Source organism: Solanum verrucosum, unplaced genomic scaffold, assembly GCF_900185275.1.
Source record: "Solanum verrucosum unplaced genomic scaffold, falcon-dt-bn FXZP01000099.1, whole genome shotgun sequence".
Classification (NCBI taxonomy): Eukaryota; Viridiplantae; Streptophyta; class Magnoliopsida; order Solanales; family Solanaceae; genus Solanum; species Solanum verrucosum.
In genome coordinates this window covers 557,102-575,117 of record NW_026020338.1, presented here as the reverse complement: position 1 = coordinate 575,117, position 18,016 = coordinate 557,102, and the positions used below count along the sequence as shown (strand labels likewise).

Genomic DNA, 18,016 nt, shown 5'->3' with positions numbered 1-18,016 from the left:
ACTCCATGCAAAGACCATAGCAAGGAGATTAAGAAGCTTCCTTTTGCAGATTAGCATACTTTTAATAATATATGTCAAGAATATTATTCCACATGGATTTTTAGTTACTGACTTCGCAATTAAGTATTTTTACATATTTAAAAACAAAAGCTACCAGTTTGTCAGAAGATCGTACATAGTATTGTAGCTCCGCCTCTGATTAACTTTTGCAAATATAATCTATAAGGTACAACTGATTGATATTATGTTGCTCGGGCTCTCCAAAAATGATTTATAAGATCACCCTTAACAAGGAGATACTCACTTCTGAACCTTTTCATACGTTATGTTGCTCGGACTCTCCAAAAATGTTGTCTCAATCAAGTTTAATCCTCCAAAACCGCACAAACTTTTGGAGGATCAGAAATGAGCGTGTCAACACTTTTGAAGAGTCCGAGCAACATAAAACGTATACAATATAATGTGAGGATTAGAACTACAACTTGAAGAGAGTTTTATTCATCTTCACTCTAGTGGAACAAATATTTACAAACACAACAAAAGCTACGTACAAGAGATACAACAAGAATTACATGAAGGAAAAGGAAAACTCAAGTTGATTCATTGATCAAGTACAACTTTTGACCATCAACAATCATATCTACATCAAGAATTTTACCAGCATCTTCTGATAATATACAAGAGCTCGATGGGGAATCGAGTTGTTCTGATGCTGTTGTAACGAGCTCCTCGATTGTCTGAGGTATCCACAGGACAACACCATGTTTTCTCACATCTTTAGACTCCCATGGATGGAAAGGAAACACAGTGCATTTCCTCGGACGCAATTTATCTGTCATTGTACCAGAAAGAATGTCAAGAAGACTATATTGTCAAATCTAGTAGCTTTTGCTCGGACCTTGTATATGTCTTAAAGAAATATACTGAATATCGACAAGTTGTAGATGGTCAGCAGGTTTAATGGCATCCTGAAACTATAAAGTTCAAATCTTTGATTCGATTACACGAAGTAGTACCTGAGATCTCATGTGGAACATCAGGGAATTCAGATAATTGAGCAGATTTTGCTTCTTCTAAAAGACTGATCATTTGCTTGTTTCCACTTACTCTAGCTTCATCAACTGGAGTATTTCCCCATCTGAAACATGACAAAGATTCAACTAATATTTAGTAGACGTTCACGATACTCTGCTTGTACAATGTCGAATTTCAACACAAGAGCTACCATGATGCTTAAACAATATAGAAACGACTATGTGGTAGTCCTAAACAAGTTGAGGTCGGCTATATGATATCTTACTGATGTGTTTCTTCGTTTAAGTTCAACTCATGTCATCATTAGCTACCATGATGTTTCATTCAAGAAGTCAATTCGAAAAGATATTAATGAAGATTAAAATTGTACCTATCCTTTGAGAAAACAGAAGCACCAGCTCCCAAAAGTAACTTTGCCATTGAGTATTGACCTTGAGAAGCAGCAACATGAAGTGGCGTTCGTTGATCATAGTCTTTGTTGTTTGGATCAACACCGTTTGATAATAGCCTTCGTAATAAATCTGAATCCCCCTTTGCTATAACCATACATAGGAAGCTACCAGCATTTTCAATGTTCAATAAGGCCCCTTCCTTAACAAGTAATGAAGCAACGCGATCATGTCCACTCTTGATTGCTTCAAGCAGAGGTGTGTTGCCAAATTTATCTATATGGTAAATAGCAACATTAAGTAACAATGAACATTTGCACGAACAAGTACTCGTTGCAGGTGAAGCAGACTCACGTAAGAAATATACCTGGAGCATTAATATCAACGCCTTCTTGGACGAGGAAAAGAGTTATGTCTTCATAGCCTCTCGATGCTGCAAGATGCTGTTTAAAAGCAAACATTGATTAGGAGAAATTTGCAGTGTTCAAACTTAAGTATTCTGTTAGAATCACTTGTTTTGTATATATTTGAATAAACTCATACAAGAGGTGATCTTCCGTCATAATCTTTCTTGTTTGGATCAGCTCCAGCACGAATTAAACTCTTCAGCTGATGCAAATCACCGTGATAAGCTGCACTATTCACTTTCAAAGCAAGCTCTGCCTCATGCTTCCCTATATGGAGTGCAATATCCGACTCTAGTTGCTTCACGCGGAGATTAGATTCTTTTCCCTGTCATTCAATACTATTTAGACTCATACCAACAAAGCAAAAAGAAGGGTAGATGACATGGGACGGTTTGAACTCATAATTCATTAGATGCTTTTATGAATGTGAACTAAGTATCGTGTAAGTAAATTGCTCCCCTCTGTTGATGAACTAAACCAGATAGTTATATGAGTGAAAGAAAACGATTTCTAAATTTTCAGTAAAAAGGTTGAGTCTCATTTCCCTTACCTGTAGTAAATTACTCAAGATTCTTCTTCCATCATGAAAATAAATCTCCAGAATATTGGCAAATGACTGCTTATCGATACGTAAGAGCCTGCATAGTTCACAAACACGAACTGTATATGGTTGAGGAATGTTGCAAACAATGGAAATGTCTCCGAATGAGCTGTTAGGCTCAAGAAGTGACACTGTCTCTTCTGATCCGTCCTTCGCTATACCAACTTCCTCCTGGATTTTTTCAAAAAATACAATGAGCACTCTTGACTTACTAGGAAAACTTCAATTGAACATCAAATAGAACATATATCATACCAGAACACCATGACAGACAAAATATAGCTGGTCTACTACATTGCCTTGCTCCATTATCACTTCTCCAGGGAGGAAAAATTCCTCATGAACTCGAGTTACCTGCAGAAAATTAACCGTATCCAATATCAGTAATATGCAGAACACATAATGAATGTTCTGCGAATGAACAATCACAAAAGAAGTTACTTACTACTTGACTTATGAACTCCGAGGAACAGCCCTTAAAAAGTGGAACATTTTCTATGTAAGACTGATATAAATTCTGGGAAATCTGCAAAAAAAAAGTTGAAAAGTGTTTGTCATGGAACTACCAACGAATATAACATGAGTCGGCACTAATAGTAAACTGCACGTTGTCTTACCTTGGCTCGGATAGAGATTGGAATATCTTGGAGAACAGCTGCATCAGTGTAAGCACTTTCATATTGTAATCGCAAATGACCTTTTATTTGATTACGAATGTCCCTTCCGAGTCTATTTCTGTTCATATATTTCAATAGATCCGTCATCTTATCCCTATATCGTTCAGTTTTTGATCCTTTCACAATTAGAGCTGTCATGTTACCGATCAAATAAGCACTAAGAATCATATCAAAAGAGACGTAAATCATGACAAATATCATTTCCCTCAAATTGACAGCATGTATATCTCCATAACCTGTAAGATAAAAACAGATATCTGAAACTATTAGTAAGATGAAATTGCTATAAAAAATCTCTAGAAAAAAATGATAAGATTATGTGTAACTTTGCAAGAAAGAGTACTAACTAAAGCAAATCACTCTCTAACAACTCATGTTATGTAGATTCCACAAACATCACTAGTATCCTCTTTCAAACATCCAAAAGAATGAAATGTGCACGCGAAACAACAGTGGAATAGAACTTTAAAGACGAGCACTGCAAATGAAGGGGGAATAAACTTACCAACAGTTGCCATAGTAACAATGGCAAAATACATTGAAGTAGTGTATCGCGTCCAAAGATCAATATCTCTGAAGTTTGAATAGCTATAATCTCCCAATTTCAAACTACCAATCCATGTATAACCTTCTTGTTGTTCAGACAGCGTAGTCGCCAAAAAGTAAAAAATGCAGGCTGCTGTATGCGTGCAGTAGAGTTCTACAGTGATAAGTTTTACAATCCTCGTGAAGAGGTAATTGATCCGAATATCTTTCTCCATCTTCTGGAAAAAGTAAGTAATTCTACGCGCCCTGCTCAACCGAATCCATAAAAGGTATCTCACTTCCTCTTTGCTGCCAACAGCCTGATAAATCCAAATTGCTCAGCATTGTGGTTAAAAGAGCTAAGAGTTCAAATTTACTAACTTCTCAAACATTACATCTATATGTTCTTTCACTATTACTTATTCAATACGCCAAAAAAGGTTAGCATCTTAAACTCCATATCAAGTCAAAGATCGTCATAACTCATAAGCAATGAAACGCGGTACCTTATAGATTATATCCCAGGGCATGCAACCTAGAAAATCCAAAATGAAATGAGACTTTAAGTACCTACAAAAACCAAAGAAAACTCAGCCAATACATATTGAAACTCTTCATCAATTATAACTCTGTATGCCCAAATTTTGTTCTTATGGGAAAAGAAGACTAACCGAAGAGCGATAGGGGTTCGTTTATACACCATCTTGTAAGTCTGACTATCTCTATATGCAACAGAGAATTGGATGACTATATCAACAAGAAAAACAATTTGACCACAAATGTCTAAGAGAAATAGTTTCCTTGGTAATCCATTGAAGAAAGCAAACTCCATTGGTGTGAAAAATGATGAATATATTGACCATATAAGGATGAAATTTTCCCACATCCTGTACCACCTGCATCAAAATTTTGATTGTTCATCTTTGTACACAATCTTAAATAGTATAGAATTTTAAAACACAAGAAGGTTGTTATGAAAGGGCGCGAAATATAATGGAAAAACTATTTCATTGAGTATTTGTTATCTTACATCAACACAGTTATCAAAAAACTCCGTCTATCGAAAACATTAGTAAGATTTAGGCAAATAAAAAATAAACCAACTTAGTATAGTATCCATTTATCTAGAATAATTAGTAAGATATAGTAAAGAAAATATAGTTTCTTCTTTTAGAAACTTCATAAATTAGTCCTATTTTTTATGTTTCACTTGAATGAGGGCCCATCTATCGAAAACAGTCTTCCTGCTGGTATGTTGTGGCGGTTTTAGAAATTTCATAAAAAGATTCAAAATTTAAAAAAGTAAACATACGGAGAAGTCAAAAAGATTTGACATCTCCTATATATATAATTAAAAAAAAGTGTATTTTCATGAATCTTCTTACGCCAGCTAGCTTCGCCCCTTTTTCCACTTATTCTTCAGTATCCATTTTGAAATCCCAACTAATCTCAATTCTCATCATGAAGGTTCATTAAATAGGGAAACACGACTATATAATATTTTTTTATTTCTACAACTCAAATCCGAAACTTTTAATTAAAGACGTCAACCTATCATATCTCACCATAAATTTCTAGTACAAGTGTACAACTATGTTCAAAAAGGTCTGATTATTAGGTGACGCATTATTACATTTAGAAGATGACAATTTACGATATTTTGCTTTCAGTTATACAGCTTAGCATGATATGTCTGATGAAGTGATGATTATGTAGCATCGAAACAGATTCATTTTTTTTGTTAAAGAAGTAAATTTATTTATTTTCGATGAGCCAAATTTTAACGAATTCAACCATTAAATTAAATCAAAAAGTTGTGTTTTTTTGTAATAGTGATATTAATCATTCAACTAATAATATAAATTTGGATTTTCCTAACCAAATGTTGCAAATATAGCCACGCAAAATTGTTCATGTGGTCAATATTGGTTTGCTACTTATAGAAAGCTCATATGTAAGGTCAAATTAGTCAACATTTCTCCTAAACCAATTACTTAGTAGTTTCCTCCAAAACATAATTAGACTCCATATACATATGTTTATCTCTCTAAAATTTAATTTATTTTCAAACTAAGAGCTAAAACGTATAAATTGAAACAAAAGGAGTATATATATACAGATAATGCATGTAATGAATTTACTTAATATATTAAGGCATAATATATAAATATGTTCTTTAATAAGTTGGTTTGAGCTAATATCTATGTCTTCCAACTTTGTAGACACGCAAGCAGATACTTAAACTTGTATAAAGTTGAACAAGTAGACATACATGTTCTACGTGATATAATACATGTAGTGCGCCACGTAAAACGCATGTGTCTATATGTTTAACTTTGTATAAATTTAAATATTTATTTGTCCACATCCAAAATTGAAAGACATAAATATCAGATAAGACCAAGTTAAAGAGTATGCTTATATATTATGCTACAAATTAATTATGATCTAGTAGTCCATGAACATCACGGGATCCAGCAAAGTCAAAAAATCTTAGTAAACAGAGTTATCTAATTCGTGTGCTGATGAAAGACAACAAATACCCCTAAAACTAGTGGAAATGCGCGCAAATTAATCTGAAAATCTTGTTATAAGAAAAAGAAAAAAGGCAAAAATCTCGTTATAACAAAAAGAAAAAGGCAAAAACTATATGCTAATATATAATTGTCTATATATAGTAAGTACGAATTAGATTTCAAAAAGTAGTTAAATAACGGTTTTCTTTTCTAATTGACGACTCTAATTTCACAAGCAAAAAAAAGTAAGTAGTTAAAATTATCACGTTTTCACCATTGTAGAATTACAGTAGATAGAGAAAGTTAAGTTTTAGAGAGAGAAAGTTAAAAGAGAGTTAGCTGAACGGACCTGTTATCAGGATGAATAACGAAGCCTTGTGAGAGATCCTTAAGTCCGTTGAGTAAACTTTCCCGGCTAATTTTTCTTCTCCGGCGACTAAGCAAATCAACTCCGACGAGATCATTTTCGATGAGTTTAAATCGACTTCCTCTAGAAGATTCCATCTTATCTCTCATATCTTCTATTTCATACTCTGCTCGACCTCCATTAATGTCTATCTCCAGTACTTCCTCACCTCTCGTCATATTAACAATCAATCAATTCAATCCCAATTTACTCTCTCGTAATACGAAATTCAAAATTTGAAGTTTTCGAATGTAATTTGATGTATATATTGTATTGAACAGAATTTTTCTCGAGAATTCGATTGATTTTACTACGAATAAGAAAGTCGGGAAGGAAGATGAGCGTTCACGTGAAAGTTCAGGCGGGAAGAAGAATCTACGGCTTCAATTATATACTATTTATATATAGAGAGAGAGAGATATTTATGAGAGATTTGATGAACTTGTTGATAAAGAGATGGATATGGCTAGCTATTTATATGCAACTCAAAAATAAATAAATATATACCATATTTTAGTTTTAATTTTGGAAAAAATTGTTTTATGTTTAATATTTAAGTTGATATATATAGGAAAATGTGACATCACGTGTGTTTAAATCTTTATGCGCATTACGCTCCGTTCTATTGATCAGAAGCATCCCACGACGTCTTGATGATTTAGAATTTGAACACAAAATGGTCAGGTTGTTAATTATGCATTATTGTATATTGTATTGTATTATATTGTATTGATTTAGTGAATAAATATAATGTTTTGATAGATTATTTTGTTTCCGTTGTTACATAATGTTATTCGTCTGCAATTTGAATGATAAATCTATAAATAATAATTAAAAAAAGAAGAAGATACGGGATATGGCTACTAGTAGGTCAAGGTTAAAATAAGATTATAAAAAGTAAAGATAAAATGAGAAAAACATGTTAAGATAGAGATATAATCACAACGTATCGATCGTTATTCGAGACTAATAATACAACCATCCAAACAAGGTATTAAAACATTTGAGAAGTTTATTTTTAATATTACAATTAACATAAGTATTGATGGGCTAAAATAACTTATAATGATATAAATATTGCTATTTGAATTTAATTACGTAGAATTATGTAACAAAGATGCATGGGAACAAGAGAACCACTGAGATTTACCATATTTGTAATTATTTAATTTCCCGTTAACCAATTTTGATCTAATGTGAACTTTCGTACCATTTTAACTATTGCTTTAGCTCAAAAAATAATTATCAACTTTGATTTTGATTTTTTGAAATGGCATTTGTTTATATTGGAACAAACGACTATCTTGATTCATTAAAAGCTGGACAAGTAAGAATCTTTTTTATTGTACTTGTATTTAGTTAAGTACTAATAAATTTCAGTTTCAAAAAATCATATCTTCTATCAAGATATTCACCGAAGAAGCAGGAATCTCTTTAAAAGAACCTATGTAGGAACAAATGAATTGTTTTATTATGTCGATGCACGTAATATCAAGATATACGTTCAAATTAATTACTACGAGCATATTTAATTTTACTTTCTCCTAATTAGTTCATAAAATGATTATATTATTCACTTATTTCGAATTGGCCAGGTTGATTTTTGAAAATAAAATCATGTCAGAAGATATATAAAACAAAAACTTAGACGTACGATGTTGTATTTATTTGACTTGCAAATCCTATAGTATTGGAATAATTTTGCAATACACGAAACTATATAATATACAGTAATTTATCTATTATACTAGAATCCAACACAGATCTCGAGGCATAAGAAGTTAATCGTAAAAAATTATGTAGTATATATAATTATGATAGAATGATAATTAGTACTCGTTTATTCTTGACAAAAGATTACCTCTTATAATGTGGGATATTTTTACGTCAATTCGAATAATTTAGTCGAGTCTCAATGCAAATATCAAAATCTGTACGAATCCAGATTTTAATCAAAACACTAAACCAATTATAACTTGAGTATAAAAAAAAATTCCTCTTCAACCAATTAGCTAGAAAACTAAAGTGTTCAGATTATATCTTATGAAATTAATATTCTTAGCTTGAACACATAAATATAAAATAAATAACTTCATCTTATTGCTTGACTTGATATAATTAATTAAACTCCACATTAAACCTTAATGGAGAGTGATGTTTGATTAATTACTTTTGCTTAATAACTTATTAGTTCTTCTAATCCCAAAGGTTATATTAACTCCACTTCTAGTAAGGTAATGTAGCCCCTTAAACTCTGCTAATGGGAATATATGAAGGCATAAACCACTAACTGTTATACTTTAATGACAATAAATTAAACTTCAAAACTAACTATGCTCTATATTTTATATTTAATTTAAAAATAAATAAACAAGAAAGATATAAGGTCTAAACATTTTAAAACAAATTAAAGACTCGAAAAAAAACCATCAAATATTTTGATGAGATGGATGAGATTCCTCCACTTTTAATTAAATCTGTCTTCGACGCTATAAAAAGTATGATTTAATCGACGTTCCTATCGAAACACCACCAAATATATAGAATTTTCAAAAGAAAGTTTAACAGAAACATTTCTAACGTGCCAATTATGGATGGATGTCGTTGGAAACACATTTTTTAATAGTGGAGTTTGAGCCTCGAGAATGAATGAATCATCGAGAACAAATTTAATGAGACTAATCTAAATCTTATTCAACCTTATTAGATAGGAATTAAGTAGGGGGACTTTCTTAAAACACCGCACATCATCTTGAAGTTTGATTTGAAAATCCCTGTCATCTTCACAAATATTCTTGCGCCCAAAAATTCCTTAAGGCTTTACTCTACATGAATCAGGAATAGTCAGGCTAGTGAAGTTCGGATACGAGATGATTAATTATTAATTTTTTTTATAAAGAACTCAAACCACAAATGACAAATGGGCCTATACTAATGGAAATCTAAGGAGGCATAAACCACTAACTGTCAATACTTAAAAAACCATCAAACTCAAATGTGTCTTTTAGGTTTATGGTGGTGATCATATGAAAACCTCCCCACTTAGTGGCCTAATTAACAAATTAAACCAAGTTGAAAGTGTTCGACCCACTTAACAATTTAATTTGAGTAATGCTTAACAGCCATATATGATGCTAGCTGCTAATTTAATTTGTTCATGACCTAACATGGCTAATTAGATTATATAGTGTAGTGTGTTGAAGACCACAAATTGCTATTCTAATTAATCCAACACTAATTAGGCTTGTTATGTGAAAGAGTTAGAGTTATCCAGAAGAAATTAATATAAAATTTAACATTATTGTTTTATGAAAAAGATGATGATGAAAATGGAATGGGAAGGAGTTAGAGATTTACTGACTAATAATTATCAACCACTAATTAGCGACGGATAAAATTAAATTTTCATAACTAAAACAATAAAAATCTCATGCTAATTTCATTGAACTATTTATTAGCGACAGATTATATGAAAGTCCAATTAGCTAGGAGCTATTTAACGATGGATTAACTAGGAATTACTGATAAATTTCATAGCAAATTTCATAATTTTAATTATAAGCTTAATCACCTTGTTGGGAGCGTCGCTCGCAAAAATGGACATGTAATGTGTGATTCAGATTTAATCCAATCCTAATGCAAATATTGAATACCTAGTAGGAAAAAAAAAACGCATAAATGCTTATGATAAGCTTAAACAAAAACCATTTAAATAATTTTAGGTAAAACTATACCAAGGTCCGAGGGAGAGCACAACCTAGTAATTAATAAAAATGGGCGGAAATTCATGAGAGATTTTAGATTTAAATATCTTATTAATTATATTCAATATAGATAATTATACTTGAATCTTGTGGTCATGAAATTTTCTTATTATGTACCCAAAGAGAAAAAGGAGTTTATTCACATCTCCTTTTGCATGAACCTCTCATGCAAGATCTAGAAAAAGGCACAAACTCTTTAATGTAAAGTTTTTATATAATGAGCTAGTAATTGTGGTTCACATACTCCTTTTGTTTCTTTGGTTAATGTTTCTTTAAATTTTATGTTACTATTTGTTATCTTTCTCATATTATGTCCAAATATAAAATACACTGAATATACTATTATTATTTTAGTTTTAGACTAAAACTTTGGAAAATTATATTTGTTGAGTTTCGTAAATAGACAATATCTAGTTAGTTTTTCAAATCATTATTTACATCAATAAAGTGAAAGATCAAGTAGTAAACTGACGTTTCAATATTCCATTTGTTCATATTTATTTGTTCCATTATCTTTAAATTATTATTTTTCATTGGCACCACCTTTCCCTTGTTTTTTTTTTGGCCTATCCATTTCCTTTCTGTCTCTTTTGAGTTGCCCATTTTGAGTTGACCCCTAGTTATTATTATTATTTTGAAAAAAATAATCTTAAAAGCCCACAAGATTGGTTTATGTTTGAAAAAAAAGTAGACCAATAGAAATCTTGGTTGGCTTATCAAATGGAATTTTATTATTAACTATTATCATATGTTAGACAACTAGCAAACAAGCACTTAAATAGTTAACCCCCCAAAAAAAAAATCATTTTCTGAATTCCACTTTGAGGTGAATATTAATTTAGTAATATATCAAAGTCATTAGTGGTATTACAGTTTTATGAACTCTTAAGACACTTGTTAACCAATGAGCAAAGTTACAAACTAAATTATATTTGTTTAATCAATTGTTGAAAAGTAAAGCAACTTATAAAATGTCTGCTTTGGATAGAAGTGGATCAATTTTAATGTAAATGAGATGACAATGAAATGAGTCATTGTTGTATAATGTTTTGGTAGACATCATATTACAACTTGTTGGAAAAATATTAAGAAACATGTTTAATTAAACTCAATTCATTCTAATCCTCTAATTCAATTCAATCCGTCCATTTGACGTCATTAATTACAACGACATACTCAAAATAGTCCCACTAAATGGAATCTATCTAACGAGGGGAAGATGTACGCAAATCATACTCTACCACAAAAGTAGAGTATTTGCAAATTTTTCTCCGTTTTGGCTGCAACACTTTCTGGTTTATTCACTATTGCACAAGAATGACATTAAAATTTGCAGTGTAAACAAAGAGAATACCAAAAAGACATTGTTACAACTTGCAAGTGTTCATCTATGTGCAAAGGAATAACCTCATTGCCTCAATATGCGTGCATACGAAGAATATGAACGTAGATTTGTTGACAATTTTCGAAACATATTCATAAGAGTACAAAATTTCTTTAGCAAACAGCACGACACTCTTCGTTTCTTCCATTCTCGACTTGTTTAGCACAGTATCGTTTCTTCCATTCTGGACTTGTTCACCTCTTTCCTCAACAATCATATTACCATTTGGCTCATTCTCTTAGTGACTTGCAGAAGTAGGCAAAACCTTGTTATCTACGACCAAAAGGCCAAATATTTAGCATGAGCGAAATAGAACTACTCTATGGGCACACAGTCAAAATACGAGGATGAAGGAGAAACTAGAGAGAATGTGTACTAGGAGCATAGACGGGCAAACACCTTCACAAATGTTTAGCCCTCCAGTCCACAGTAAGATTCTCGTCACTGTCATCATCACTTGATGATTCGTCATCACTAGACTCCTTATTTGCAACCTTACTTTCTTTGCTGCCTAACGAAGACTTAGCAGCCTTAACTTCCATCTTCTTCTTCCTCAGCATCTCAAGTCTTTCCCTATAGCCCCTGAAGTCGTGCAATATAAAAGTTTATATCGACTTTCGGACCATGTAAAGAAAATATAAGGAATTTCTCAAAAAAGGACTAAATTAGTTTTATCATTTGAGGAACTGACCTCTGTTCAACAGATACTTCCTCTTCAATCATTTCTGCAGCATCAATCTGCAAGATAAATGGCAAAGTGGGTCGATAACATGGTTTAACAGGATAGAAAATTTACAGAAGGCTCAACAAGTATATTGCAATTAAAGATGACCTCTTCTTCTTCTAATCGGTTGTCAACCTCTTTTAAGTCTTCTTGGATTAACTTCTCAAATTCTTTGTACTCATCCCTGCAATGAAGTCATTAGAGTCAACATCAAGTTTGCCTGGAGGAGCAAGGACTGAGACTTAAGACACTGAGGGAATACAGTAGTCATATAAATTATAAAGAGTAAGATGCTTTATCTACTACAAACTGTGAAGGAGCTGATGAAAAAAAAATAGAAAGAATAAATTTACTTCTGATACACCAGCTACATTTTTTTATTACATTCAAAGCGGTAAAATGAAGGCTGCTAAATAGCTACAGCCTACAGGAATCGCACCACCTAAATATGACCACCATACATTTCCAGACATTACACAGCATAAAGTGCACTGAGAAGCAGTTTAATGCTCCATTCAATTGCACCACTGAACCATGTCCGTTACAGAACATCTAATTGAACGTAATCATGAAGAAGCTGGAGGTCGAGGAACTGCCTAGGCTGTAATACAGGAGAACATTTATACTATTTGAAAGTTGGAGGAATAAATGGAAGAGAAATGAGCCTTATAGCTCTCGAGACTCTGAAAAAGGGCACATCCGGCATTATCCAGCATATATTGCCAGTAGAAGGTAGTGCTTCTCATTTGAATAGTCTATTCATATTGGGTAGCAATTGGCTTTCTGGTCCAGTTTAAAGAAATAGTTGGATAAGACATGAAAGATCCCATCTGAAGTCGACCGGTATTAGAAAAAAGGAAAACAGTTTAAGCCACAACAATCAAAGAGTAAGGAACAAAGACTGCTTAGCAAGTTGTCTTACTTGACATCTGGTTTGACTGGTGTAATACCACGAGCACGTAAATCGGCATCTTTGTTGTCAAAGAAACCTGCAGGGAGAGCTCCTTTGACCTGCTTAGCATCTGAACCAGAACTCACTTTTGACGTCGGTCCATTTTCACCAGATCGTGGATCTTCCCTGCTTCTAGTCTCAGCATTCTTGGAAGTAGATAGGCCCTGAATGCTAGACCTTGTCAAAGACGGTTCAACCTCTTCATTGCGATCTGAAACTGGAGGATCTCTGTTTGATACGTGGTCTCCCAACCTAGCTGAATCTTTATCTGAAACATGAAAACTGAATAGATAAGTCATCCTTGACAACAAGAGAGTAAAGCAACTTTTGTATTGGAATATCCAAGTATTCATTGCAAAGTATAGACAAGTTAAATCAGAGATAAGGATATCATTGTATACCCAAGTCTTCCTTACAAAGTATAGAAAAGAGGCAGAATCCGGGCACACCAAATAGCAGCAGGATTACTGTTTTTTCTACTTATCGTCCACCTTTTTCTCTCTATCTCTCATAGTAACATATTCTTCCTTTTAAGCAAATATCTAAAAAGATGTAGACAAATGGACCCAAAGACTCACCATACATCCAGTGTGCATGGCTTATAAGAATTATGACTTTCAAATTCATAGAATGTCGGTTTTTTTTTCAATATCACGAAATCCATAGAAGATAGCATCACGCCACAACCACTGTTCAAAATTTTCTATTCAGAAAGTTTTTTTTTTTTTTTTTTTATGACAAGGGAAACCCGCAGCCGCTACCCTTTGGGTGCGCACAGGGTAAAACCCCCGCTCCTATGCAATAGCTCGCAAACCACATAGGAGAGGTAACCCGCACTAGGCAAGCCCGGTGCAACAAGCTCGACCCAGAAGGCACACCCCTTGCTTTCGCTGGCAAGGGGTTTCGAACTTGAGACCTCCAACATGGAAGTCCCAAGCCCAAACCACTGGGCCATCCCGAAGGGTTATTCAGAAAGTTCTTTTTTGGTGACTATTCAGAAAGTTCATATAAAAAGGTAACTTCCCACAGAGGCACTTACCAATTTTTGGCCTCTTTGTCTCTTGCTGGTCAAAAAAATTGGGAGGAAGCATAGATGATGCACGAGGCTTGGACATTGCAGCAGAAGGTTCAGGTTCTTTATGGCTTACACCCTCAGAAATTTCAGGCTTGGTTTTAGGCAACTCCTTTGGAGGTTCGCTTTTTACATTGTTTGGGTTTTTCGCTGCAGCAGCATTAGCTTTGAGATTACTTATGGCCTGTACATACATAACAATCTGTCTTAGCAGAAAAGAGTGAAGCACATGACTTACATGTAACATCTAAAGGACAAAACAAGAGATGAGTAGCATGAATTAAAGAGGTCCTTAACAAGCACACCAAAGGGTATATTGTAAAATACATGCATGATAAACATAGAGGACCGGCAGAAAACTCATACAAATTTGGTGGAACCCAGCCTTTTTCACCAACTATGTGAGTTCTTCCCTGTTAGCTAAAAATTCAAATAAATTTATATTCAAATATAGTAAGCCCCCTACCCAAAAAAAACAAAAAGTCATTCTAATTCCTCCTCCATTGTCACCAGTCAATCATCCTGCATTAGACTCACAGCATGCTATCCCTATCAATTTCTTGTCCTTTTGCTTCTCATACCAGCATCCCACTTGAATCTTTTTTCAATGAATACGGACAAACTTCTACAATAGCCAAAGCAAAATGTAATTGTAGACCTATTCCCAAACTATGAGTTCATGATAAACATGTACACTAGCAATATAGCTAGTTGGAGAATGGTAAAGGAGAAAAATCCCTATACTAAAAAAATAAGCAAACTGATGACTATGAAGCTGCCAAGTCTGCTATGGACAGATTAGCTTGCAGAACAAGCTTTTACCTGATGCTTATACTCAAATTAAGAACATACCTCAAATTTGAGGAGGAAAAAAAAGGAGATGCTCATATTAAGATACAGATGGCCTAATGTGTTCATCTTAGGATGATTGAAAGAACCTTTTTCTTAAGAGCAGGGGACTACATTGTGACCACTTAACTAAGCTTCAACTAGCATGCACCAAATTCCAATATGCAAAAATCTAAGACCAAACATCGTAAGATCTTACCTCATGATGTTTACGAGATGCTTGATGTCCAGGCCATTGTGATTCAGATTTCAGAACAACATCACACACTCTACATACAGGCTGATCGTGCTCATTGTACCTGTGGTTTCACACAATTCATAATAAAGACATGACTTCACACTTCACAGTGAGAATTAAGATCCAGAAAAGTTAGTGCCGACAACTTCACATTAGACAAAGCCAGATCATCATTGTCATGATAGACCGATACATGTCATAAAACTAGAGAACAATGCACCTTTAACTAGGATTGTAAATACAAAACCGCCTAAATATAGGTTGCAATCACTTCCAATCATGTAAAAGACCAAATACAACAAATAGCACATCAACATTACACTCAAATGCGGATAAAAACTTCCGACCTTGAAACACAAACTAGTTCCACATCAAGATCAAGAGCACACACACGGACACTGATTTGGGTATTAAACAAAGATGACAGCAACTGCAGCTATGCACGTGAAGGCATAGGCTAAATTCTAGAAACCAACATGTTGCCATAACTATCAACAAAATCATCATCACTATCTACTACTTCTTATGAGCATCGAGTTTCCAGATCCCCTTTAGACGTATCCTTACCTTATAAAAGAAAAACATTGAGTTCCAGATGCTCAATCTATCTTTGGATGGAAAAGACTTTTTTCAGAAAGCTTGTTTTCGTTCACGATTTTTTAAAAGGATTATAGCAGGGAATCTAGTCTTTTACTAACCACAACTAAACACCAAGAAATGAAAGTATCAAAAAAGTTTAATACTTTATCGACTCCCTTGTATATAATACCTTACAAGAGGGGAATCAATTCGCTTCTGCTTCTGCTCCTTCAGCTTTGCTCGGTACAATGCTCTCTTGTCCATTCCAAAGCTGTGTTAATACAGCACCAAAAATACAGTTAGAAGAACACACAAAAAGTAAATGAATACAATAACAAAGCACCATTTTTCGTAATTTTCATTGGAAAGGAAATATATAACAAGCCAGAACGTTTTCAAAGTTTACACAACATTAAGGAAAAAAAATTCTAATTGTGAACAGAACACCGTAAACTTCAACTTATCAAAGCACACCAAGATATCCCATGTAATCTCAAAAGTGTGTTCAGTGGGGAGGATAGAGGTACATAGACCTTACCCTAGAGAGGCTGTTTCCAGTAGACCCGGCTAGATGATCAAAACACCAAGTAAACAAAATAAAAGATTTAAAAAAACACTTCTGCTAAATCCTCATTTGGAAAAGAAGAAATGTATAAATGGCATGAAAATTTTCAGCAAAACATCTATAATAGTGAAATACACAGCAGATAAAACAACAAAAGAAGTCTTTTTTCTATGAAAAAGGGGTATAAATAGCCATTAAAATTCTCGAAACTCTTCTCTATTACAAATTCAGCTCGATAAAATCCAGCTTGCTCAAAAACCCAAAAGACAAAACACAATTAAATTAAACACCTTTTCCTAATTATTCATCTCAGAAAAAATGATTATAAAACATAAATGCAGAAAAATTCAGCAAAATCCTTGCTCAATTGTACGTCCACTTCATCTTAATTGAACTAAAAGCTCCGGCGATTGAATTTTAATACAAATTAAGAAGAAAAAAGCTCACTTGTTAATAGCAGAATTGATTATTAGGGTTGATAGATTATCGCGCTTTAATTCTCTCCGATTTCAATTCTTTGCTTCCTAAATTTGAAGCAGATTTGGAAGGGATTCGGGTCGGGTCGGGTCGGGTTTGATATTTGTTTTTTCGGATTTGGTCCCTAATTTATGGGTTGAATGTACTTTTTGGTCTATTTGGAGTTATATTAGTAGGTGTTTCGTTGTGTTTCATCATTAAAATAAAAAAAATATAGTTTTTATTTTCAAAGTAAAAAATGATATTTGAAAAATTGAAATTGTGTTTGGTCACGAAATACATTAGAGTTTTTTTTTTTAATGAAGTAAAACAAGTGAAAATGACTTTTTGTTGTTCTCAAATTTTATAAAAATTCTTGAAAAAAGGTTAAAAGGTGAAAACGTTTTTTCTTTATGGCCAAAACATATTTTCGGAGTTGAACTTTGGAAAAAAGTATAAAAAGAGTTCATGACTTAGCGTTTCATTGAGAATTTTTTTTTTTTTAATTCTCACACAAGGTCTGTTTTGGAATTCGATTAATTATAATTTGTGCTTAGAAGTGTTTTGGAAGGTGCAACGCTCCAAATAAACTCAAACTTGCCACCTTTAATTACGAGTAATGAATAGTTACCATCAAACTTCAATCTTTACGATAACAAGAACGTAACAATAAAAACTCTAAAATCTTAAAAGTGTAAAATATTATAAACTTTTATCCCTACTTCATGAAAATAAAAAAGTCATTTTTGACACACTAGTCTCGTGAGGTTTCAAAAAAAAATTAATACTATTTGAAGCACAATATCAAGCCCAATAGATTATAGATGGGACTAAATCGATAATAAAAAAGCCATAAGGTAGATAATGTAATTTCAAA

General features: G+C 33.2%; 2 protein-coding genes across 2 annotated transcripts; both read right to left on the bottom strand.

Annotated features, from left to right (window-relative positions):
- Positions 1–538: 538 nt before the first annotated feature.
- On the bottom strand, positions 539–6,742 carry LOC125836873 (potassium channel SKOR). Its single transcript, XM_049516026.1, has 13 exons — positions 6,500–6,742; positions 4,306–4,530; positions 4,141–4,204; positions 3,615–3,954; positions 3,050–3,345; positions 2,878–2,958; positions 2,688–2,786; positions 2,382–2,603; positions 1,968–2,156; positions 1,792–1,867; positions 1,406–1,700; positions 1,017–1,138; positions 539–832 (listed from the first exon to the last, which is right to left on the bottom strand). The coding sequence occupies exons 1-13, from the start codon at positions 6,733–6,735 to the stop codon at positions 591–593; spliced, it is 2,487 nt and encodes an 828-aa protein (XP_049371983.1). The 5' UTR covers positions 6,736–6,742; the 3' UTR covers positions 539–590.
- A 4,878-nt stretch (positions 6,743–11,620) lies between these two features.
- Positions 11,621–17,236, bottom strand: LOC125836899 (protein ABA AND ROS SENSITIVE 1). The gene is made up of 9 exons (XM_049516057.1): positions 17,131–17,236; positions 16,309–16,389; positions 15,501–15,600; positions 14,420–14,636; positions 13,351–13,648; positions 12,537–12,612; positions 12,396–12,442; positions 12,104–12,286; positions 11,621–11,977 (listed from the first exon to the last, which is right to left on the bottom strand). The coding sequence occupies exons 2-8, from the start codon at positions 16,380–16,382 to the stop codon at positions 12,106–12,108; spliced, it is 993 nt and encodes a 330-aa protein (XP_049372014.1). The 5' UTR covers positions 16,383–16,389; positions 17,131–17,236; the 3' UTR covers positions 11,621–11,977; positions 12,104–12,105.
- Between the last annotated feature and the right edge of the window lie 780 nt (positions 17,237–18,016).